At 42.4% G+C, this 26,458-nt stretch overlaps 1 protein-coding gene across 1 annotated transcript; it reads left to right on the plus strand.

Moving 5' to 3' along the window:
* Nucleotides 1–5,607: 5,607 nt before the first annotated feature.
* On the plus strand, nt 5,608–15,759 carry LOC145866024 (tripartite motif-containing protein 16). Its single transcript, XM_082970904.1, has 6 exons — nt 5,608–6,298; nt 6,731–6,826; nt 12,464–12,697; nt 13,929–14,088; nt 14,214–14,273; nt 14,505–15,759. Exons 1-6 carry the CDS (start codon nt 5,702–5,704, stop codon nt 15,014–15,016), a joined length of 1,659 nt encoding a protein of 552 aa, XP_082827030.1. The 5' UTR covers nt 5,608–5,701; the 3' UTR covers nt 15,017–15,759.
* The last annotated feature ends 10,699 nt before the right edge of the window (nt 15,760–26,458 follow it).

Below are 26,458 nucleotides of genomic sequence, written 5' to 3' on the forward strand. Positions count from 1 at the left end.
GTGCATAGAGGAGGTCTGTATCTATAATTCTTAAAATAATTGTTATGCTTTTTGTGAACGTTTATCGTGAGTAATTTAGTAAAATGTTAGCGAATTCCCCAGAAGTTTGCGGGGGGTATGCTAGTTCTGAACGTCACATGCTATGGAAAAAGCTGGTTTTTGATATAAATATGAACTTGATTGAACAAAACATGCATGTATTGTATAACATAATGTCCTAGGGTTGTCATCTGATGAAGATCATCAAAGGTGAGTGCTGTATTTAGCTGTCTTCTGGGTTTTGGTGACATTATATGCTGGCTTGAAAAATGGGTGTCTGATTATTTCTGACTTGGTACTCTGCTGACATAATCTAATGTTTTGCTTTCGTTGTAAAGCCTTTTTGAAATCGGACAGTGTGGTTAGATTAACGAGAGTCTTGTCTTTAAATGGCTGTAAAATAGTCATATGTTTGAGAAATTGAAGTAATAGGATTTTTAAGGTTTTGAAAATCGCGCCACAGGCTGGCAGTGGCTGTTACGTAGGTGGGACGCAAGCGTCCCACCTAGCCCATAGAGGTTAAAAAAATAAACTATGAAACAAGAAAATATTCATGTAGAATATTTCTAAAGCTTGATTTTGGAAAGCACTTAGTTGTATGAGTGTGTTAAAGTGAAAACAGAGTCAAATTTTCTCGCATAAGCACATTTGTTTAATAGTTTTTTTTATGTTTCTGACAGGACATGGCATGAATGACAAGCGCGTCACCCGGGCCATTTCTCTGTGCAAGAGAATTGTAAGCTGTTTTTGGTACAGCTGGAAGAAAAGGAGACATCTTGCTGAAGTCCAGATTCAGCTGGGTCTGCCAAGTCACCAACTCATAACCGAGTCTGCCACACGCTGGGGATCAAGGCAGCAGATGATAGAGAGAGTCCTGGAGCAGGAAGGAGCACTGGCCAAAGTCCTGTCTAATGACAAAAAGACCAGGCACCTTGTCCCTACCTGGCAGGACTTAGAGGTCCTAGAAGCAGTCCAAAAGGTCCTGAAACCTCTCCAGGACTTTACCGATGCTTTGTCAGGTGAGGAGTACGTCACTCTATCATATGTAAAACCTGTGCTGCACCTTTTTAACGAAAGTCTCCTGGCATGTGAAGAGGGTGATAGCGAGCTTTGCAAATCGATCAAGACCAGCATTGTTGAGTACCTCAACCGCAAGTATTCTGACCCAGCCACTACTGACCTATTGGAGATGGCTTCATTTGTGGATCCACGCTTCAGGGCCACCTATATCCCAAGTGAAAAAGTTGATGCATTGAAGCACAGAGCTGTCTTGGAGGTGGAGACGCTACTGGCTGATCAGAGCAGCTGTCAACCGCCTTACCTACGTGTGCCAACTGTGCCTGAGCCTGCAGATGGAGAAGCAGCAGTGGCACCAAAAGCTAAGACACTGGCAAGCTTCTTCAAGCAGCGCACAGCCACCACCACTGCACCACCAACCAAGAGGGAGGCTATTGAAAATGAACTGTCAAGTTACTTGCAGTCAGCAAGTGTGGAGAGTGACACTGATCCCCTCAAGTGGTGGAAGGATCATGAAGTTGTCTTTCCAGCTCTGAGCCACCTGGCAAAAAAAGTATCTCTTGGTACCAGCTACCAGTTCACCCTCCGAAAGGGTTTTCAGCTGCAGTGGCAATATCGTGACCTGCCACAGAGCATCTCTGAAGCCGGATGCCGTTGACAGGCTGGTGTTTCTCGCACAAAATCTTTAAACGAAGGAGGACACGCTTGTCTTCTAATGTCTACCTCAAGACAGCATTACTGTTTATCAAAGTAAAAAAAGAGGGGGAAAATGTTTATTGAGTTGATAGTCTGTTTCTTGTGCAACTGGTTGAGGCTGTTCAGATAAGAAATTGAGTTAACAAAAAGCAAATGGTAATCTCAGGCTGATGTTTAAAACACATTTTCTCAAACTGAGCACTTTATTTAGTTCTTTATTTATATATAATTGCTGCCCTTACTAGGGTTTGTCATATTTTATTATTTTGTAATGTTCGTTATTTGCATCTGTGGATGTGTTAGAAAGGAGAAGAAATCTGTAATTTACATTTACATTTTACATTTTAGTCATTTAGCAGACGCTCTTATCCAGAGCGACTTACAGTAGTGAATGCATACATTTCATACATTTTTTTTCCTGTGCTGGCCCCCCGTGGGAATCGAACCCACAACCCTGGCGTTGCAAACACCATGCTCTACCAACTGAGCTACAGGGAAGGCCAATTTGATTTTAATAAGCCATTTAAAGTTGTCAAACTAAAAAAAAAGTTGACTTTTCTCATAAATATATATAATATTTATTTCAGAAAAAGATAGGCCTATTTTATTTTATAGGCTATTTTTGTTTAAGATATTTTTATTTATTTAAATGTGCACCTTATGAAGCTTTGATTTCCAAAAAGGTCGTCCTGTTGTTCTACAGTGTTTATGTTTACATGTTATTGTTATTTGAACAGCTGAGCATTTAATCTGAACCAGGTGAAGAGCCCTGTTTATTATTTATACATTTGATTTTTCAACTGTTCACTGAAATAGCCGCTTTCAATAAAACTACTTGAGACATGTCATATCTGGCTTTGACTTTGACTGAACATTTGCTCTCACTTTGCAGAAAAAAATATCAGGATATATATCTTATATCGATATTCAGCCTAAATATATCGGGATATGACTTTTGGTCCATATCGCCCAGCCCTGCCTACCAGACATCTTCTTGAGAGAAGATAAGGTCAGGGATTCCTGTCTTACTCTCCGTCATGTTGAAATAGGTTCTCCTGTCTTACTCTCCGTCATGTTGAAATAGGTTCTCCTGTCTTACTCCCTGTCATGTTGAAATAGGTTCTCCTGTCTTACTCTCTGTCATGTTGAAATAGGTTCTCCTGTCTTACTCTCCGTCATGTTGAAATAGGTTCTCCTGTCTTACTCTCCGTCATGTTGAAATAGGTTCTCCTGTCTTACTCTCCGTCATGTTGAAATAGGTTCTCCTGTCTTACTCTCTGTCATGTTGAAATAGGTTCTCCTGTCTTACTCTCCGTCATGTTGAAATAGGTTCTCCTGTCTTACTCTCCGTCATGTTGAAATAGGTTCTCCTGTCTTACTCTCCGTCATGTTGAAATAGGTTCTCCTGTCTTACTCTCTGTCATGTTGAAATAGGTTCTCCTGACTTACTCTCTGTCATGTTGAGATGGGTTAGTTCTTCTTGAGAGAACTAACCCAAAATTAGTCCAACTAACCCAAAATTAGTTGAAAGGCTAAGTGATTCTCCTCCTGAGAAGAAGCTGACAGCCTTCAAACAGAGCAAAAAAAGTGGTCCCAAACAATATGTCAAAATGAATAAAATAATTATACCTTAAGTTGCAACTTATTCTGTTTAGGTTTAACCTCTATGGGCTAGGTGGGACGCTTGCACCTACTAAAGTGTTTTTAAATAGGCATCCTATCATTTGAAAATTAGTTGAAAGGCTAAGTGATTCTCCTCCTGACAAGAAGTTGACAGCCTTCAAACATAGTGCAAAAAAAGTGGGCGTGAACATAGAATATTTTTGGGTCAAAAAAAAGAATATACAGCTGTCTTTAATAAGATCAAACTGAACTAACTGCTATCTAGAAATGTTGAAAAAGTTTTTTTAAATAGCTCAGTCTTATCACTCAATATGAGTCAAAATCTGTCACTTCCAGGAGTGCTCATTTTGTCAAAAATGAAAAAAATAACAACTCACAGCTGTGTTAATAGACCCAACTCAAACATCTGCTATCTTGAAATGTCCAAAAAAGGTATTTAAATGGGCCTACCAGACATCTTCTTGAGAGAAGATAAGGCCAGGGATCTCTCTGGTTACCCACAAAGCAATTTCCTCCTTTGGCCGTCTCTCCTTCCAGTTCTCTGCTGCCAATGACTGGAACGAACTACAAAAATCTCTGAAACTGGAAACACATATCTCCCTCACTAGCTTTAAGCACCAGCTGTCAGAGCAGCTCACAGATCACTGCACCTGTACATAGCCCATCTATAATTTAGCCCAACTACCTCTTCCCCTAATGTATTTATTTATTTATTTATTTATTTTGCTCCTTTGCACCCCATTATTTCTATGTCTACTTTGCACTTTCTTCTACTACAAATCTACCATTCCAGAGTTTTACTTGCTATATTGTATTTACTTTGCCACCATGGCCTTTTTGCCTTTACCTCCCTTATCTCACCTCATTTGCTCACATTGTATATAGACTTATTTTTTTACTGTATTATTGACTGTATGTTTGTTTTACTCCATGTGTAACTCTGTGTTGTTGTATGTTGTCGAACTGCTTTGCTTTATCTTGGCCAGGTCGCAATTGTAAATGAGAACTTGTTCTCAACTTGCCTACCTGGTTAAATAAAGGTGAAATAAATAAAAATGTATATACTGTATTCCAGTCATGGTTCATCCTATATAACTACTGCTGTCCACTTCATATGTATATACTGTATTCTAGTCATGGTTCATCCTATATAACTACTGCTGTCCACTTCATATGTATATACTGTATTCTAGTCATGGTTCATCCTATATAACTACTGCTGTCCACTTCATATGTATATACTGTATTCTAGTCATGGTTCATCCTATATAACTACTGCTGTCCACTTCATATGTATATACTGTATTCTAGTCATGGTTCATCCTATATAACTACTGCTGTCCACTTCATATGTATATACTGTATTCTAGTCATGGTTCATCCTATATAACTACTGCTGTCCACTTCATATGTATATACTGTATTCTAGTCATGGTTCATCCTATATAACTACTGCTGTCCACTTCATATGTATATACTGTATTCTAGTCCTGGTTCATCCTATATAACTACTGCTGTCCACTTCATATGTATATACTGTATTCTAGTCCTGGTTCATCCTATATAACTACTGCTGTCCACTTCATATGTATATACTGTATTCTAGTCATGGTTCATCCTATATAACTACTGCTGTACATCTACTATTCTTCAGATATACTACAGATGTACTCCAAATTGTCTATGCATCACATCACAGTACACAGTGTATATATATATATATATATATATATATATATCATTGCTTGTCCTAATATTTTCATTGACTTTTTAGATTTGCCCTCTGTGAGCTGGGAACACAAGCATTTCACTTCACCCACAATAACATCTGATAAATATGTGTATGAAACCAATAAAATAAAATGTGATTGTATTGTTGAAAGTGTTAGATAATTCTCAATCCGTGTTGTGTCTTGTCTAAGAACAGCCCTTAGCCGCGGTACTGTATAATAACCATATATCACACCTCCTCAGGACTTATTGATTTATAAGGCATTATAAAGGTGATTAAAATAATGATACATACGTACTTCATAGAAAACTGTTACCCTTCATATATTCTAACAACTCACATTTTAAGATTCATTATGTCATTTGTTTCATGTTAAGGGCTCTAACATTGGAACAAAACTATTTGTCTCCCTCTTGATGTTGCTTGCAGTTCCTCTCTCTCTTCCTGCATTCCTCTAACCCCTCCCTCCCTCTAACCCCACCCCTCTGGCAGAACCAGGAAATCCCTCCCCCTCCCACAAACTCTCTTCTGAGGAAACGAAACTGATCTGAGTCTCTGTCTCGTCTGTCTGTGTGAGAGTGAACAACCGTCCAAATGGCTCAACAGGGAGTTCTGCTGGACCAGGACCAGTTCTGTTGTTCTGTCTGTCTGGATCTACTGAAGGAACCAGTCACCATCCCCTGTGGACACAGTTACTGTAGGAGCTGTATTGAGGGCTGCTGGGATCAGGATGTTCTGAAAGGGGTCTATAGCTGTCCTCAGTGCAGACAGACCTTCAGTCCGAGGCCTACGCTGAGTAAAAATAACATGTTGGCTGAGGTGGTGGAGAAACTGAAGAAGACAGGACTCCAGGCTGCTCCCCCTCCTGCTCTGTGCTATGCTGGACCTAGAGATGTGGCGTGTGATTTCTGCACTGGGACCAGAAAGCAGAAAGCCCTCATGTCCTGTCTGGTGTGTCTGGCCTCTTACTGTGAGACTCACCTCCAATCTCACTACGAATTTCCTGCTTTGAAGAAGCACAAGCTGGTCAAAGCCACCGCACAACTACAGGAGAAGATCTGCTCTCATCATGACAAACTGCTGGAGGTTTACTGTCGTACCGATCAGCAGTGTATCTGTCTGATGTGTGTGATGGATGAACATAAAGGCCATGATACAGTGTCAGCTGCAGCAGAGAGGACTGAGAAACAGGTAAGACCAGAACAACTTGTTGGTGACTGTCTGATAAACAAAGAATTAAAGATACAGTAGGAACTAAGGCTGTTTGAATATGAGATCATTCAAATGAAATGAATCCTCAGCAGAACAAATATGAACACAAACCTTGAGTATATTGATATGTCAACCCAGATTCTCCAGATGTATCACCATTTTATAATGTCAAACACTATTATCATTCTGAATGGCCTTTTATGAGTCCAAAGTTCAGTCTCAACCTGTTGATACATGTAGTCCTACCATAAAAACTATAATCATTCACATAGCAACAAATAAATATCATTTAGTAAATGGACCATCCATTTTTTAGACCTTCCTCTCTATGGGCCCTATGTCACATTACTGTACTATTGATCTACTGGACTAATAAAGCTTGATAGCTCATTGAAGAGAGATTCTCCACAGAGGCAGCTGGGGATGAGTCAGCAGAAGGTCCAGCAGAGATTCCAGGAGAGAGAGAAGGAGCTGAAGGAGCTCCAACAGGCTGTGGAGTCTCTCAAGGTGAGTATTGTTGACCAGAGGAGACACACCATTTCACCTGTCTCCTCCAGTCAGAGAGAGAGAGAGAGAGAGAGAGGTAGAGGGGCCCCTATCCAATCCCACTGACCCCACTGTTGGGAACAGGTTGTCACTGCTGAGGCAGTGAAGAAAGTAGAGGAGGATGGGTCAAGGCTGAGGGGTCCTGAGAGGATCCTTGTGAGTAGTAGATCTGTGACAGCACAGAGGGATGGGCCAACCAGTGATATATGCTTCAGTAAGGTTGGCTTCTTAGTGTTCATAGCAAATGGTTATCAACTGTACCGCAGAAATGGAATGTAAATCACAGAAAAAAAATATGTTTTGGTGGCAGCTGCAGAGAAGTATTTGGTCATACTAGATTTGACTTCAGAAGAGTTCCAGGGTGTGTTGAGTGGTGGTGTCCCGTCCTCCCAGGCTGTTGGCCTGGTGCAGGAGCAGATAGGGTCAAAGTAGTGGAATGGGGTAGTGGGTTTTAATGAGTGTAGGGTTAGTTGGCCTGGTGCAGGAGCAGATAGGGTCAAAGTAGTGGAATGGGGTAGTGGGTTTTAATCAGTGTAGGGTTAGTTGGCCTGGTGCAGGAGCAGATAGGGTCAAAGTAGTGGAATGGGGTAGTGGGTTTTAATGAGTGTAGGGTTAGTTGGCCTGGTGCAGGAGCAGATAGGGTCAAAGTAGTGGAATGGGGTAGTGGGTTTTAATGAGTGTAGGGTTAGTTGGCCTGGTGCAGGAGCAGATAGGGTCAAAGTAGTGGAATGGGGTAGTGGGTTTTAATGAGTGTAGGGTTAGTTGGCCTGGTGCAGGAGCAGATAGGGTCAAAGTAGTGGAATGGGGGTAGTGGGTTTTAATGAGTGTAGGGTTAGTTGGCCTGGTGCAGGAGCAGATAGGGTCAAAGTAGTGGAATGGGGGTAGTGGGTTTTAATGAGTGTAGGGTTAGTTGGCCTGGTGCAGGAGCAGATAGGGTCAAAGTAGTGGAATGGGGTAGTGGGTTTTAATGAGTGTAGGGTTAGTTGGCCTGGTGCAGGAGCAGATAGGGTCAAAGCAGTGGAATGGGGTAGTGGGTTTTAATGAGTGTAGGGTTAGTTGGCCTGGTGCAGGAGCAGATAGGGTCAAAGTAGTGGAATGGGGGTAGTGGGTTTTAATGAGTGTAGGGTTAGTTGGCCTGGTGCAGGAGCAGATAGGGTCAAAGTAGTGGAATGGGGGTAGTGGGTTTTAATGAGTGTAGGGTTAGTTGGCCTGGTGCAGGAGCAGATAGGGTCAAAGTAGTGGAATGGGGTAGTGGGTTTTAATGAGTGTAGGGTTAGTTGTCCTGGTGCAGGAGCAGATAGGGTCAAAGTAGTGGAATGGGGTAGTGGGTTTTAATGAGTGTAGGGTTAGTTGTCCTGGTGCAGGAGCAGATAGGGTCAAAGTAGTGGAATGGGGTAGTGGGTTTTAATGAGTGTAGGGTTAGTTGGCCTGGTGCAGGAGCAGATAGGGTCAAAGTAGTGGAATGGGGTAGTGGGTTTTAATGAGTGTAGGGTTAGTTGGCCTGGTGCAGGAGCAGATAGGGTCAAAGTAGTGGAATGAGGGTAGTGGGTTTTAATGAGTGTAGGGTTAGTTAGTTAGAAGGGTGTTTTTTAGTATTATCATAATTTCCCCTTTTCCCATTTTGTATCCCATAATATCATGGATTTATATTATAGTCCAGTTGAGGCAGGTGAGATGCCTTTGGATATACGACGTAATAAATTGTCATTAGCTTATTGGGTTGAAAGGCTGTGAGGTTGAGCATCCTGTTCTAGATGACTGTTGGGAATATACTAGTAGACAAGGCAGTGGTTTTGGTTGGACAGTTGGAAAGCTTGCTGATGAGAGTAGTTTCAGGGAGTTGGAGGTTGGCCCTTTCTGTGGTGATAGAGGATGTTCCTCCATGGTTACTCCCAGATCCTGTTGTTGATCTAACCTTGGTAGACAAAAGGAAAGATTGGGTCAGAAGTCAGTGATAAAGGGAAACTGGTTGACAATTACATTGGTAGAAGTTGTTATGCTTTTTTTACCTCTTTTCACAGATGGATCCAAGGGCCCAGATAGTGGGCCCACAGGAGCAGGTGTTTACCTTCCTGAATGTGATGTGCAGATATGTAGAAGACTAACAGATGAACTGTCAGTGTACTCAGTTGAACTGTTGGTGATAATAGTTGTCCTCCAGTGGGTGGAGGACGTACAACCTGTTAGAGTTATAGTATCCTCAGATTCTCTGTCTGTATTGAATAGTTTATCATCTGGTAAATCTATTAGGAGTGACCTACTATTGGAGGTATTAATGTTATTATGGAGAATTGAGAGAATGGGTCTAGTAGTGAGATTCTGCTGGGTCCCAGCACATTCAGGTGTGGAATGGAATGAAATTGTAGACTAGTTAGCTAAAATAACTTTAAAACAAGATATAATATATATTAATGTTCCACTGGGTAGAGGTGAGGACAAATGTGAGATCAGAGACATTTTGATAGATGTGTGGCAGAAGAGATGGGACTCTGAGCACAAGGGACGGCATTTATATGCCCTCCAAAGAAAGGTCGGTGGACCAAGGTTCAAAGGTCAGATTAGGAAGGAAGAGGTGGTGTTTCCTCGATTGTGTTTAGGACCTTGTACATTGAACTGGTCCTTCCACCTGGTCTGGCAGCATGTGAATGGTTTGTGTCTGGCCTTCCCTGTAGCTCAGTTGGTAGAGTGTTTGCAACGCCAGGGTTGTGGGTTCAATTCCCATGGGGGGAAAAAATAATATATATGAAAATGTATGAAATTCAAATGTATGCATTCACTACTGTAAGTTGCTCTGGATAAGAGTGTCTGCTAAATGACTAAAATGTAAATGGAGGGTATTGTCAATGAAACGGTGGAGCATGTGTTGTTATATTGTTGTAAGGATGTTGAAGAGAGGGAAAGATTGAAGTGTAGGGTCATTGAGGTTGGATGGGGGGTTGGATGGGGGTTTGGAAGGGATTTGGGGGTTGGGGGAGGGTCTATTAGAAGTTAGTAGGGATCTTTTTTATTTTCTCAGAAGTACTGAGTTAGGTAGGAGGATTTAGAAATGGTGTAAACCGTGATTGAACACACTCCAGCACAGTAGGAGGCGCCACACTCCTTTAACGTTGGTTTGAGGACCTCCATTATACCATAGAAGAAGAAGAAGTTGGTAACGTGAGGTTTTGTCGTTCGTGAAGAGTGCAGCTATTCTTTTGACTATTTTCCAAATGTATTTTGTCATGGTGGGAGGGTTTGTTTATTGGTTTCCTCTGTTTATCGGTTAGAGTTGAGGAGGGAGTAGGGTAGTTTGATGTCCTCAACCGAGTGGAGAAGAAACGCTGTCTCTTCAGGTGCGTTGTGGAGAATGGTGTGGAGGAATTATTGATCCTGGTCGGTGAACAGGTGGGAGAGGAACATATACACTCTGTATCCAGAATGAACAAGGCGGTGGTTGTGGTAATGTAAAAGGTGAGTCTTGTTGTCCGGCTAGTTACCAGTATGATTTATGTGAGGGGTTGTGTTGGGCTGATTTCGACAAGAGTAGTGGTGTCTAATCTGCCTCCGTTTATTACCACCGAACAGATCCGTAAAGAGTTGGTTCGTTTTGCTAAATGTGGAAGTGTTTTTCTGAACGAAATTCAAGGTTAAACAGGGGAGGGGTGGTACACAGGGTTTGTTAGCACACAGGAGCCCAGTGATATAATATTATATATATAATATTACTATATGTCCCAGCTGTTTGCTGTGGTTTTGAAGTAATTATTATTAACTAACCTTGTAGGTTTACCTCAGGTAACTTATTATTAACTATCATTGTAGGTTTACCTCAGGTAACTTATTATTAACTATCCTTGTAGGTTTACCTCAGGTAACTTATTATTAACTATTCTTGTAGGTTTACCTCAGGTAACTTATTATTAACTATCCTTGTAGGTTTACCTCAGGTAACTTATTATTAACTAGGTTACAGCTACTTGCTGAGGAAGCTCACTGATCACCTGGTTATAGATTTTAGTGGTCTACAGGGATAGTTGGCGCAAAGCCTTCAAACGTTAAACATGTTCTGGTCATTTTTTTACATTTTATTTTTTTACATTTTAGTCATTTAGCAGACGCTCTTATCCAGAGCGACTTACAGTAGTGAATGCATACATTTCCATACATTTTTTTTTTTTTCTGTGCTGGCCCCCCGTGGGAATCGAACCCACAACCCTGGCGTTGCAAACACCATGCTCTACCAACTGAGCTACAGGGAAATACAACTGTATATAACTGTTAACTGTATATATATATATTTTTTTATATATATAAAAAGGTGTAAATTCTCAACAAATCGCATGTCCCTGTTCTCTTTTTCAAGATGTGGCCGATTTAAACAGTCAGAAGAAAGACAAAAAAAAGAAATAACCTTATTTTATTTGTTTCTAAATGGCTGCTGGGTAATATGATAATCGTTGAAATCTGTTGGTTCGTAGACATCAAATAGAGAGAATGCTGCGCAGGTTCACTGAGTTGTAAACCTAATGGATAGGTGGAGATCATTGATTTGTAGCTCTGACTCAGTTGCTACCTCAGATTATGAGCCTATCAAGTGTGGTGAATGAGGTATGTAGTTCCCACAGAAGACCACAGGGAGGAGCAAGAGAGATATAAACCCATACAGTTTATCTCTTTAAATACCCTGAACCTAACAATCAATCTAATGTATTTATAAAGACCTTTTTACGTCAGCAGATGTCACAAAGTGCTGTACAGAAACTCTAACCCTACGTATAACCTGTTTTATCCTGAACCCTAATTCTAGGGTAGGGTAGCCTACAACCCCTTTAGAAACTATTATAGTAATAATATTATGTTAGTAAATACCATTATAGTACTAAATAGGTTCTATTGTTATTTTTTAAATAAAACCTATGTATAGTACTTAGCATTTAACTGTTTTTTTGTTATTTTATTATATTTATTATTTAGAGGAGTCTGTCTAATTAATGAAAAGTTAAGTTATTGCCAGACTTTTTAATGAAACCTTTATTTAACTAGGCAGGTCAGTTAAGAACAAATTCTATTTACAATGACGGCCTTCTGGGGACCAGTGGGTTTAACTGCCTTGTTCAGCGGCAGAACAACAGATTTTTACCTTGTCAACTCTGAGGTCGTCTCTGAGAGACTCAATACAACAGGGGTCTCTGATTTCTATGCTGCAGTACTGAGGGCCTGGCAGCTGCTGAGACCCACACGAGAGGAGGGGGGGGTGGTGCCTGGGCCGTGGGTCTGGGAGGAACCACTGATCACTGGGTTTGGTGGACCTGGAGAGCAGGGTGGCAGCGTTCTGACTCAAAGCAGCACAGAGGCTACTGTACCGTACGGAGGTGGGCTTAGCGGGAGGGAAGGGGCATCAGAGGCAGGGGGTTGTGTATTAACTAACTGCTATCTCTCTCTGTCTCTCTCTCTCTGTCTCTCTCTCTCTCTCTGTCTCTCTCTCTCTGTCTCTCTCTGTCTGTCTCTCTCTCTCTCTCTCTCTCTCTGTCTCTCTGTCTCTCTCTATCTCTCTCTCTGTCCCTCTCTCTCTCTCTCTCTCTCCTTCCTCTCTCTCTCTCTCTCTCTCTCTCTTAACAGCGCTCTGCACAGTCAGCAGTGGAGGACAGTGATCAGATCTTTACTGAGCTGATCCGCTCCATTGAGAGAAGGAGCTCTGAGGTGAAGGAGCTGATCAGAGCCCAAGAGAAGGATCAAGTGAGTGAAGCTGAAGGAGTCCTGGAGCAACTGAAGCAGGAGATAGCTGAGCTGAGGAAGAGAAGCACTGAGCTGGAGCAGCTCTCACACACAGAGGATCACATCCATTTCCTCCAGGTAACTAAACTGTCTTGTTACATGTGATATGAAATTAACTTCATGTGAAACTATTCATCTCAATCATTATGTTGTCCTCTCTATCCCTCTCTCTGTCTGTCTCTCTCTCTTCCTGTGTCTCTCTCTCTCCCTGTGTCTCTCTCTCTCCCTGTGTCTCTCTCTCTCCCTGTGTCTCTCTCTCTCCCTGTGTCTCTCTCTCTCCCTGTGTCTCTCTCTCTCCCTGTGTCTCTCTCACTCCCTGTGTCTCTCTCTCTCCCTCTCTGTATCTCTCTCTCTCTCTGTCCCTCTCTCTCTCTGTCCCTCCTCTCTCTCTCTGTATCTCTCTCTCTCTGTCCCTCTCTCTCTCTGTATCTCTCTCTCTCTGTATCTCTCTCTCTCTCTGTCCCTCCTCTCTTTCTCTGTGTCCCTCTCTCTCTCTCTCGCTCTCTCTCTCTCTGTGTCCCTCTCTCTCTCTCTGTCCCTCCTCTCTCTCTGTCCCTCTCTCTGTGTCCCCCCCTCGGTGTCCCCCTCTCTCTCTCTCTCTGTCCCCCTCTCTCTCTCTGTCCCCCTCTCTCTCTCTCTGTCCCCCTCTCTCTCTCTCCCTCTCTGTCCCCCCCTCTCTCTCTCCCTCTCTGTCCCCCTCTCTCTCTCTGTCCCCCTCTCTCTCTCTCTCTCTGTCCCCCTCTCTCTCTGTCCCCCTCTCTCTCTCTCTCTGTCCCCCTCTGTCTGTCCCCCTCTCTCTCTCTGTCCCTCTCTCTCTGTCTGTCCCCCCCTCTCTCTCTCTGTCCCTCTCTCTCTGTCCCTCTCTCTCTCTCTCTGTCCCTCTCTCTCTCTGTCCCCCTCTCTCTCTCTCTGTCCCTCCTCTCTCTCTCTCTCCCTCCTCTCTTTCCCTCTGTCCCTCTCTCTGTGTCCCCCCCTCTCTCTGTGTCCCCCCCTCTCTCTGTGTCCCCCCCTCTCTCTGTGTCCCTCTCTGTGTCCCTCTGTGTCTCTCTCTCTCTGTGTCTCTCTCTCTGTGTCCCTCTTTGTCTCTCTGTCCGTGTCCCCCTCTCTCTGGGTCTCGGTGTCCCTGTCTCTCTCTCTCTGTCTCTCTCACTCTCTCTGTGTCCCTCTCTCTCTCTCTCTCTCTCTGTGTCTCTCTCTCTGTGTCCCTCTCTCTCTCTGTCTCTCTCTGTCTCTCTCTGTCTCTCTCTCTCTCTGTGTCCCTCTCTCTCTCTGTCTCTCTCTCTCTCTCTGTCTCTCTCTCTCTCTCCAGAGTTATCAGTCTCTCTCCAGTATCAGTGTATCTTCAGACTTACCCAGCATCGTTGTCCGTCCTCTTCAGTACTTTGGAGATGTGAGTAAGACTGTGTCTGAACTGAGAGAGAAACTAGAAGACTTCCTTAAAGGAGAATGGACCAAGATCTCCACTACAGGTGTGTTGAAAACAATCAGAACATCAACTTTAGACCATTGAAAGTTCCCTACTAGTCATATACATGTGGAATATGGTATGATGATAACATTCCCTCTCTCTGTCAATGTGTTTGTGTGTCTGTAGTGAATATAGTGGAGGTTGTTCTGCCTCCAGAGCCCAAGACCAGAGAACAGTTGTTACAATGTGAGTCTCTTTATTGTGAAGTAACTAACAGTCTCTTTTTACTGCCACTCCTAACAATCCCTCTAGAAATATATAGCAATAGTAGATCTAATCAAAGACTGGGTATCTATCTGACTCCTCATATTTCTCTGATTTGATCTCTGCTGTGCTCTAATCAAAGACAGGGTAGATGCAGTATCTGACTTAACTTATTGTTCTGACTCCCCTCATTGGTCTCTGCTCTTCTCCCAGATTCCTGTCAGCTCACACTGGACCCAAACACAGCACACAGACACCTCTCTCTGTCTGAAGGGAACAGAAAGGTGACCTATACAGACCAAGTCCAACCATATCCTGACCATCCAGACAGATTCACCACCTGGTACCAGGTTCTGTGTAGAGAGGGTCTGTCTGGACGCTGTTACTGGGAGGTGGAGTGGAGTGGTAATGTTGTTGATACAGCAGTCTCATATAAAGACATCAGCAGAACAGAGACAGATAATATATTTGGACACAATAACAAGTCCTGGAGTTTACAGCGCTATAGTGATGGTTATTATTTCAGACACAATGATGTTGGGACTAAAGTATCAGGTCCTCAGTCCTCCAGAGTAGGAGTGTACCTGGATCACAAGGCAGGTACTCTGTCCTTCTACAGTGTCTCTGACACAATGACCCTCCTCCACAGAGTCCAGACCACATTCACTCAGCCCCTCTATCCTGGGTTTAATATCTATGGTACTGCTGAGCTGGTTAAACTGTAGTAGGGTCCACATAGATACTAGTCATGCTGGTGTAGTCTATAGCTGAGCTGGTTAAACTGTAGTAGGGTCCACATAGATACTAGTCATGCTGGTGTAGTCTATAGCTGAGCTGGTTAAACTGTAGTAGGGTCCACATAGATACTAGTCATGCTGGTGTAGTCTATAGCTGAGCTGGTTAAACTGTAGTAGGGTCCACATAGATACTAGTCATGCTGGTGTAGTCTATAGCTGAGCTGGTTAAACTGTAGTAGGGTCCACATAGATACTAGTCATGCTGGTGTAGTCTATAGCTGAGCTGGTTAAACTGTAGTAGGGTCCACATAGATACTAGTCACGCTGGTGTAGTCTATAGCTGAGCTGGTTAAACTGTAGTAGGGTCCACATAGATACTAGTCATGCTGGTGTAGTCTATAGCTGAGCTGGTTAAACTGTAGTAGGGTCCACATAGATACTAGTCATGCTGGTGTAGTCTATATCTGAGCTGGTTAAACTGTAGTAGGGTCCACATAGATACTAGTCATGCTGGTGTAGTCTATAGCTGAGCTGGTTAAACTGTAGTAGGGTCCACATAGATACTAGTCATGCTGGTGTAGTCTATATCTGAGCTGGTTAAACTGTAGTAGGGTCCACATAGATACTAGTCATGCTGGTGTAGTCTATAGCTGAGCTGGTTAAACTGTAGTAGGGTCCACATAGATACTAGTCATGCTGGTGTAGTCTATAGCTGAGCTGGTTAAACTGTAGTAGGGTCCACATAGATACTAGTCATGCTGGTGTAGTCTATAGCTGAGCTGGTTAAACTGTAGTAGGGTCCACATAGATACTAGTCATGCTGGTGTAGTCTATAGCTGAGCTGGTTAAACTGTAGTAGGGTCCACATAGATACTAGTCATGCTGGTGTAGTCTATAGCTGAGCTGGTTAAACTGTAGTAGGGTCCACATAGATACTAGTCATGCTGGTGTAGTCTATAGCTGAGCTGGTTAAACTGTAGTAGGGTCCACATAGATACTAGTCATGCTGGTGTAGTCTATAGCTGAGCTGGTTAAACTGTAGTAGGGTCCACATAGATACTAGTCATGCTGGTGTAGTCTATAGCTGAGCTGGTTAAACTGTAGTAGGGTCCACATAGATACTAGTCATGCTGGTGGTGATGGTCCCCAGATGTGATGATTTATTCTGCTCTGTTTTATGTACAATCCTTATTTTCTGACTGATTTGAATTTGAAGAGATTTAAGGTTTTCATATTTGATAAAATCCAATGTCCATTTCCATGAATCATGATGTCTGGTGTTGATGTAACAACAGGTGGTCTTTTTAATCCACTATCCAGAGTCAGGAACAGATGAAGTTAGGTCTGCTACTGTTCAGTGATTAAATATATATACTTCTGTGAATATATGAACCATTTCCTTCAAAAAATAAACTGCTCACATTCTGGAGATAAACTTTGTAAGGACTGTGTGTGTTTTTGTGTAAATAGTTTCTGAAAAAAGTGTGTCCAGCTCAAACGCTGATTGTTGTTGTAAATGAGCGTTCTAAATGAGGGTTCTAAATGAGGGTTCTAAACGAGGGTTCTAAATGAGGGTTCTAAATGAGGGTTCTAAAGGAACATTTATATGAGGGTTCTAAATGAGGGTTCTAAAAGAGCGTTTATATGAGGGTTCTAAATGAGGGTTCTAAATGAGGGTTCTAAATGAGGGTTCTAAAGGAACATTTATATGAGGGTTCTAAATGAGCGTTCTAAATGAGGGTTCTAAATGAGGGTTCTAAAAGAGCGTTCTAAATGAGCGTTCTAAACGAGGGTTCTAAATGAGCGTTCTAAACGAGGGTTCTAAAGGAGCGTTCTAAATGAGCGTTCTAAACGAGGGTTCTAAATGTGTGTTCTAAATTGAGAGGTAGCCTGACTGCCATTAGGTACCGAGATGAGATCCTCAGACCCCTTGTGAGACCATATGCTGGTGCGGTTGGCCCTGGGTTCCTCCTAATGCAAGACAATGCTAGACCTCATGTGGCTGGAGTGTGTCAGCAGTTCCTGCAAGAGGAAGGCATTGATGCTATGGACTGGCCCGCCCGTTCCCCAGACCTGAATCCAATTGAGCACCTCTGGGACATTATGTTTCCCTCCATCCACCAACGCCATGTTGCACCACAGACTGTCCAGGAGTTGGTGGATGCTTTAGTCCAGGTCTGGGAGGAGATCCCTCAGGAGACCATCCGTCACCTCATCAGGAGCATGCCCAGGCGTTGTAGGGAGGTCATACAGGCACGTGGAGGCCACACACACTACTGAGCCTCATTTTGACTTGTTTTAAGGACATTACATCAAAGTTGGATCAGCCTGTAGTGTGGTTTTCCACTTTAATTTTGAGTGTGACTCCAAATCCAGACCTCCATGGGTTAATAAATTGGATTTCCATTGATTATTTTTGTGTGATTCTGTTGTCAGCACATTCAACTATGTAAAGAAAAAAGTATTTAATAAGATTATTTCTTTCATTCAGATCTAGGATGTGTTGTTTAAGTGTTCCCTTTATTTTTTTGAGCAGTATATATATAAATATAATAATAAGAGTGAAAAGTAGCAGCAGTGCATATGCTGTGTGTGAGTCTGTGGTGGCGTGTGTGTGTGTGTGTGTGTATGTGACATCAGTATGCGTGAGTGTGTTATGTGTGTGTGTTGTGTGTGTGGATCGAGACATGTGTATGTGTATATAGCCAGTGCAGGTAGAGTCAGTACAGATAGTCTGAGAAGCTATTCAGCAGTCGAATTGCTTTCAAGATAGAAGCTATCTTGGAGCCTGTTGGTCTGAGACCCGTTGCTCCGGTAGCACAGAGAACAGTCCATGTGCTTAGGTGGCTGAAGTCTTTGGCAATTTCCTGGGCCTTCCTTAGACACCGCCTGGTATAAACGTCCAGGATGGCATGGAGTTCGGCCCCAGAGAAGTACTAGGCTGTCCGCACCACCCTCTGTAGAGCCTTGTGGTCAAGGGCGGTGCAGTTGCCATACCAGACGGCGAAGCAGCCAGTCAAGATGCTCTCATTGGTGCAGCTTTAGAACTTCTTGAGTATCTGAGGACCAAATCTCTCTGTGTGTGTGTGTGTGTGTGTGTGTGTGTGTGTGTGTGTGTGTGTGTGTGTGTGTGTGTGTGTGTGTGTGTGTGTGTGTGTGTGTGTGTGTGTGTGTGTGTGTGTGTGTGTGTGTAGTGTATAGTGTGTGTGTGTGTGTCTGTGTGTGTGTGTGTGTGTGTGTGTGTGTGTGTGTGTGTGTGTGTGTGTGTGTGTGTGTCTGTGTGTGTGTGTGTGTGTGTGTGTGTGTGTAGTGTATAGTGTGTGTGTGTGTGTCTGTGTGTGTGTGTGTGTGTGTGTGTGTGTGTGTGTGTGTGTGTGTGTCTGTGTGTGTGTGTGTGTGTGTGTGTGTGTGTGTGTTCAGTGTGTGTGTGTGTGTGTGTGTGTGTGTGTAGTGTGTGTGTGTGTGTGTGTGTGTGTGTGTGTGTGTGTGTGTGTGTGTGTGTGTGTGTGTGTGTGTGTGTGTGTGTGTGTGTATCCTGTGTGTGTGTGTAGTGTATAGTGTGTGTGTGTGTGTGTGTGTGTGTGTGTGTGTGTGTGTGTGTGTGTGTGTCTGTGTGTGTGTGTGTGTGTGTGTGTGTGTAGTGTGTGTGTGTGTGTGTGTGTGTGTGTGTGTGTGTGTGTGTGTGTGTGTGTGTGTGTGTGTGTGTGTGTGTGTGTGTGTGTGTGTGTGTGTGTGTGTGTGTGTGTCTTCTTTGTTATTGTTTTTGTTTTGTTGTTGAAACAGAGGAGAGGAGACTCCGGCAGCGACGTCAGAAAATTGCAGTACATATTGTGCTGTTCTATCACGCATGCAATAATGTCAGAGGGAAAAACAGTGTTGGTTGTTTGCAGTAACTTCTTTGTTGTTGTAATCCCAAACGGATGTGGCAGTTTCACCAATTAAGGATTCCAGCTGTAGCCCTTTCCTGCAGTCAAATGACCTAGTGGCCTCAAAAAGGAGGATGGTTATGAACAAACCACTCCTACGAGTGGAGTACTTTTGTTTCAAAGTAGATTTGTTTGACTACCAAGAAACACTCTGTGTGACACTGATGTAGTCCTCTGCAGTAAAAGGTTTTTAAAGCAGGAGAAAGAGACGAGTTGGTGCACTGTTACCAGCCTTTACTCTTCAGCTGTATGGTTGCACTTTCACGTTGCTGTACTATGCATTACTGTACTATGCATCCTCTCTATTTTCGCTGCAGCACAAATCAGGATAGCTATGTCTGTCTATACAAAGGTCATGAATGTTTCAAGCTATTCACGTTGATTCAATCACTGCTATTCAATACGGAATCAACAAAGGTTTACACCACACACTGATTGCCAATCAGAGGATGGTGAACTGTCCCTTTGAACCAGGTGACTCAAATGCCTGAGTCATATGTGATCATATAACATTCAAAACCTCCTGAGATCAACAAGTTATCACATAGTCTTGAATGACAACTACAGGAATTTTGTAACTCTGGACGTCATTCATTTCTTTGATATTTTATTTTGAAAGAATATTTCAAATCCATTGCTCTGAGTCATAAGAGTTCATTGTATTTCAGTTGAATTAATTGTATTCACAAGTGCTGCTCCCATTGAGGAGCCTCTCTATCTATGTAAATAGTGTTGTGTATTTTTCCAGACCCTTAATAAAAAATTGTACTCTTCTGAATAGCAGGAGTCAGGCAGGTGGGCTGTGGACTTTCTTGACTTTTCTTGACGTCTTTTAGTTTGATTGACTCCACCAAGGGGCAAAGATATAATCCTGTCAACAGTTTAATTTATAGATTTGTTGCTTCAGAGTGCAATCATTTATGATGCTTACGCATTTGACCTTCACTGTCCTCAAACCTCTGTCAGACCACATACAAACAGACATCTGTTGTTAGATGTTCGTTACAAATATGAAATATTAAATCAGTGACTTTCTATATATTTCTGTGTTGGTATCAAAGCAGAGCACAGCTTGTGTGAGCAGACAAAGGTGCTCAGGCAGCAGTCTGGAGGACTGGCTGCTGGCTGCTTGTCAACAACTTTTCAATACATCTATTTATGACCTTAGTTTAACCTGTTGGGTCTAGGGGGCAGCATTTGCACGTCTGGATAAAAAAAATGTACCCGATTTAATCTGGTTACTAATCCTACCCAGTAACTAGAATATGCATATACTTATTATATATGGATAGAAAACACTCTAAAGTTTCCAAAACTGTTTGAATGGTGTCTGTGAGTATAACAGAACTCATTTGGCAGGCAAAACCCTGAGACATTTTCTGACAGGAAGTGGATACCTGATGTGTTGTATTGAGTTTAAACCTCTCCCATTGAAAAACACAGGGGTTTAGGAATATTTTGGCACTTCCTATTGCTTCCACTAGATGTCACCAGCCTTTACAAAGTGTTTTGAGTCTTCTGGAGGGAGATCTGACCGAACAAGAGCCATGGAACGGTGATGTCCCATTAGACACCTGGCGCGCTACTTCATGTTGGGTACCCTCGTTCCAATACGTTATAAAAGGCTATGCATTCGTCCACCTTGAATATTATTCATGTTCTGGTTAAAAAAGGCCCTAATGATTTATGCTATACAACGTTTGACATGTTTGAACGAACGGAAATATATTTTTTCCCCTCGTTCATGACGAGAAGTCCGGCTGGCTTACATCATGTGCTAACGAGACGGAGATTTTTGGACATAAATGATGAGCTTTTTTGAACAAAACTACATTCGTTATGGACCTGTGATACCTGGAAGTGACATCTGATGAAGAGAATCAAAGGTAATGGATTATTTACATAGTATTTTCGATTTTAGATCTCCCCAACATGACGTCTAGTCTGTATCGCAACGCGTATTTTTCTGGGCACAGTGCTCAGATTATTGCAAAGTGTGATTTCCCAGTAAGGTTATTTTTAAATCTGGCAAGTTGATTGCGTTCAAAAGATGTAAATCTATAATTCTTTAAATGACAATATAATATTTTACCAATGTTTTCTAATTTTAATTATTTAATTTCTGACGCTGACTTGACTGCCGGTTATTGGAGGGAAACGATTTCCTCAACATCAATGCCATAGTAAAACGCTGTTTTTGTATATAAATATGAACTTGATAGAACTAAAAATGCATGCATTGTCTAACATAATGTCCTAGGAGTGTCATCTGATGGAGATTGTAAAAGGTTAGTGTATCATTTTAGCTGGTTTTATGGTTTTGGTGACCCTGTCTTTGACTTGACAAAACATTACACACAACTCTTGTAAATGTACTGTCCTAACATACTCTAAATTTATGCTTTCGCCGTAAAACCTTTTTGAAATCGTAAAACGTGGTTAGATTAAGGAGATGTTTATCTTTCAAATGGTGTAACATAGTTGTATTTTTGAAAAATTTGAATTTTGACATTTATTTGGATTCAAATTTGCCGCTCTTGAAATGCACCTGCTGTTGATGGAGTGCACCACAGGTGGCACGCTAGCGTCCCACCTAGCCCCAAGAGGTTAACTGTTGTACCCCATCAGAATGCAAAATATAATCTAGTTTAACTCCATTGTTTGTAAACAATGTGAATGTAAACAAACACTGTATAGCCTCAAAACCTGGTTAAAACTATAACTTTGATACCGTGGAAGGTCAGTCCTTGCATTCATAACTCTGTCTATAATTTTGAAAGTGGTTTCATTTCTCCAGTGCCATCCCTCATCCCTTTACTAAAACGTTGTTATGGTTCAAACTGCACATTACCATTGGCTACATCAGAGTGCTTCTGAGACAGGATGGAATAATTCACAAATGACAAGAGGAGAATCTACATAGTAAAGCACTCGTAGCAAAAATATCAATAACACCACTCTCAGTACAGATGCTATGACTCTACCTGACAGCCATGTGGTTGAAAATACAGTACATTCTTACCAGAGTGCCGTACCTTTAAAGAGATAGGGTGTGCTGTGGGGGACCATATGTTGTGTTGTCTCTCTTGTTTTGATGTGTGTTTTGTCCTATATTTATATTGTTTTTATTTTTAATCCCAGGCCCACGTCTCTGCAGGAGGCCTTTTGCCTTTTGGTAGGCCGTCATTGTAAATAAGAATTTGCTCTCAACTGACTTACCTAGTTAAATAAAGGTTCAATTAAAAATAAATATGGTGAGAGGACACCAAGGGACTTTGCAGATCATAATGAGGTATGGGGTCATTAAGTGGGAGGGGGTGGGGAAAAGGGTGGGTGGGGTGCTGTGACTGACCGAGAAAATGGGCGGAGGGCATGGGAAGGCAATGGGAGCAGTGCTTCCCAGGTCTGACATTGTGATGTCAGCGTAGTAATCTACCGATCAGCTGCATTCCCCAGTTGTCTCTCATTGTGGGTCATATGACCATAGAATTATGAATTAGAATACTAGAATAGTTATTTAATAGGATCTCTATACATATTATTCAGCTGGAGTGGACCGACAAACTCATTAGCTAGCTACATCGCCTCATGAGAAACAAAAGTCATTTCAGAAAATTAGTCAAATTAACCGCATGGGTGAGCTTACTTTCATTCAGAGCATAATTTAGTTACATGGAGAGTTTTTCTCCTGGAATTTCTATTTTGCATCAGGCTATGTCACTACATGCTGATTAGCTTTTAAAAGAGGATAATAAACTGTCTTTTCTCTGGGTATTGTTTTGCTATCTTGTCTGTGTAATTCAAGGACAAGTTGACTGAGTGTGATCGTGGAGGGAAGACACTGTGCTGAAAATATACATATAAATAGCAACTGTCAGGCCCATTGACTGCACTGATACAGGTGGAGACTGTTGTATTATTCATTACATGAGCTTGAAGCCACAACAGACAGTGAAGTCATATGTTTGTCCCACTCCATTAACAGTCAGCACGCCATTTTAATTTAGCCTTCTGGATTTGTAGGTATGTGGACTCCATACCACACAAATGCATTATAAGACAAGACAAACATGGACATGCTAGGGGGAATGCTTTGACGTTGCCAGATTATCCAAATCGGAAAGAAGAATGACCTTGTTATATTGCTATGAGATTGAGTGTGTGCATTTATATGACGTTCATTTATATATTGTTAACAATTATGTGGTAAGTCATTAATAGTTCACCACCCCAGTATTACAATCTAGTGATTAAAGAAGTGTTTACCTGGCTAGGTGGATCTACCGTTGACTGCAAGCTGTTGTTATTTTATTGTGATAAGTTATTATGATTGGGTGAAGCAGCCATGAATGCTCAGTGCTTACACATGAAGTGCAGTGATAGTGGAGGGGGGAGTTGACTAGGATGGTGCCTCCCTGAAGGCTGCGGCAGGGCCGTGGCAGGATGTGACCCATGCCAGGGCCCCTAAGCGATATGCTGCTACCTCATCAACTGGAGCTGGGCTGACGGTCGCCAGCGTATGCTCTCTGCTCTACAAGGGCATGGACTCTGGCGGGGGGGATTAAGAGTGCACTGCCAGGGGTGGAAGAATGAGAGAGGAACAGAGTAGAGAGGGGGAGAAAGGAGAGAAAGGGGGAAGAGGAGAGAGCGAGTAGGGGAGGGAGAGAGTGCCCAAACAAGGAAGCCAGGGGAAAGAATACAAGCCACAGAGAGAGAGAGAGAGAGAGCTAGGTAAGGGTTAGTCACGTGTCAAACTCATTCCACAGAGGGCCAAGAGTCTGCAGGTTATCCCTCCACCCTTGTACTTGATAGATTAATTAAGGTCACTAATTAGTTAGGAACTCCCCTCACCTGGTTGTCTAGGTCTTTATTGAAAGGAAAAACCAAAAACCCGCAGACACTTGTGAATCGAATTTGACACCCCTAGGCTAGACGTTGTTGACTGTGGAGTTGTTGACTGTGGAGTTACTGGAAAAAGACTGACTGAGGGAGAAAAAAAGAGTTAGACAGTGCCTAATTTGTAAATCAGGAGTTGCCGGAACAAGTGAGCACGAGAGGGGGGTGACCTGCATTGCATGCATATCATCACATTTGCGTAGTGGCATAGAGCAGTAAGTAGAGGCATTTACAGAAGTTGCCCACATGGGGAAAAAAGGTTTGTGGCCTAGGGTCCAGAAAATGTTTGGCCTTTTTATAAACGCATTTAATGCAATTCTACGTCATTTTACGATTGGAGATTTTGGCACGATCTTTTTTAATGCTGCGTTCAAAACAACTGGGAACTCGGAGCTGGGCAATCTACGACTTCAGACTTCAGTGCGTTCAAGACAACTGCGAAATTGGGGAAATAACGAGCTCAGACTGGAAAAATTTGTTTTGGATGGTCATCCAATTTGAAATTCCACATGGGGAACTCTGGCCTCTTCTAGAGCTCCGACTTTCCGACCTGACGATCACTGACATCATGATTCGGCTTATTTGTTTTCGAGTTCCAAGTTGTCTTGAAAGCACAAAATGATCGAAATGACAGGCAATTTAGACACGGACAAACTGAGAATCTGAGATCAATGAAAACGACATTGAATCCATCAATAGCCTAGGCCTATTTAATTTATTTCTCAACAGACAGCAGTAACCATAACTTTGTCAAATGTATTTCAACCCTTTGCGCGGCTCTATAAGGACATTATGAATTGCAATGCTGGAGAGATGAGAGTTGCAGGCTCATGTCTATCGGAGTAGAGAGCGGGAGAGAGAGATAATAGAAAGTGAATCTCATTGTAGTGAGAGATGGGGGGGGGATTAAAGAAGAGGCAACTCCAAAGAACTTTGATCACGTTTATTAGAATCTTTACATTGCAAAAAGTGACAATTATTTTTCATGCCAGAAGAGGTACCGGATCCGGACAAAACGAAACTGTTCCAAGACGGAGAGGTGCCAGATCCTGTTCCAGTAGGATCCGGCTAAAATTAAGCACTGGAGAGAGGGCAAGTGCTGAGCGATTAACCGAAATTTCGTATTTTTTTCTCCGGTTATTCAACAACTAATTGACCGATGTGGGTTCAATGACTTGAATTCCATTTAGTTCGTTATTTCAACGCGCCGTTTCTCCAGAGAGAAATCAAATCATTCACGAGAGAAATCAAGTCAAGAACTATGTGGGACACTGGGCTGAAGGGAGTTGTAGTTTTCATTAACCAAATATTCAACCTAGTTCAGCGCAGAAATGTCGTAATTAACTACATTAACCACGTTTTTATCAACAGTTTTTAATTTGTTCGTTCGACATGGTGGGATATTTTTGTCTGTAAAATTAATTATGCGAGAAATGGCGGTGGAAACGCCTTTATGCTCAAATCTTTATGTCATTTCCATCATATCGAAGTAAACTTGTCACGCGATGATATTGAGTGTGGCCCTCCCACTACTACTCAGGAAACCATGCAGTTTCTTAGGCAACAGATTAAGTATATTATGATGAATTTCACAGTGTTGAAAGTGCACGGTGATGAGCTTGGTGCTCCTTTCCAATAAATATCGAGGGTCTTATTCTGGTGACACGATGCTCAACTGCCCTTTTGACAAATACAAATATCATAAAGCCTTAGGAAGTGCAAAATGAACCCTAAGTCACTATGTTTGATAGGCAATGAGTTGAAAAACTACAGATCTCAGAATTCCACACTTCCTGGTTGGATTCTTCTCTGGTTTTTGCCTGCGATATGAGTTCTGTTATACTCACAGACATCATTCAAAACGTTTTAGAAACTTCAGTGTTTTCTATCCAAATCTACTAATAATATGCATATCCTATCTTCTGAGCCTGAGTAGCAGGCATTTTACTACTGGCACGCCTTTCATCCGGACGTCAAAATACTGTCCCCTACCCTAGAGAAGTTAAGACAATTGTCAAATAATCATTACATTCATTACACACGACAATTGTTGTACAACATCATGGCTACGCTGTTGGCATCACCTTTTACAGTGGATTTCCGCTGTTGTGGGCCTTTAATCATCTGTCTGACTTTGTTGTTCACACAGGAGAGAGACAGGACTATCGTGGATCCTCTGGGGAGCCTCAACAACATCATGATGCTGAAGAGGCAGAGAAGAGTCTCTCCAGATCACAACACCTCAATAAACACCTGCAAAGACCCACAGGGAAGAGAACTCTCTGCTGCTCTGACTGTGGGAAGAGATTCACCTCCTCAGCAGGCATTAAAATTCATCAGAGAATCCACACAGGAGAGAAACCTTATAGCTGTGATCAATGTGGGAAGAGTTTTACTTGGTCACAGAGCCTGAAATCACACCAGAGAACACACACAGGAGAGAAACCTTATAGCTGTGATGAATGTGGGAAGAGTTTTACTCATTCACACAGCCTTATATCACACCAGAGAACACACACAAACTCAAATTGGGCTGTGTATAACTATTTAAATGTCTCTCGGACCAGGTGACTTTTATCAATATAGACTCTAAAAAGTAAAGGTTCCT

Source organism: Salmo salar, unplaced genomic scaffold, assembly GCF_965601325.2.
Source record: "Salmo salar unplaced genomic scaffold, fSalSal1 ptg000117l, whole genome shotgun sequence".
Classification (NCBI taxonomy): Eukaryota; Metazoa; Chordata; class Actinopteri; order Salmoniformes; family Salmonidae; genus Salmo; species Salmo salar.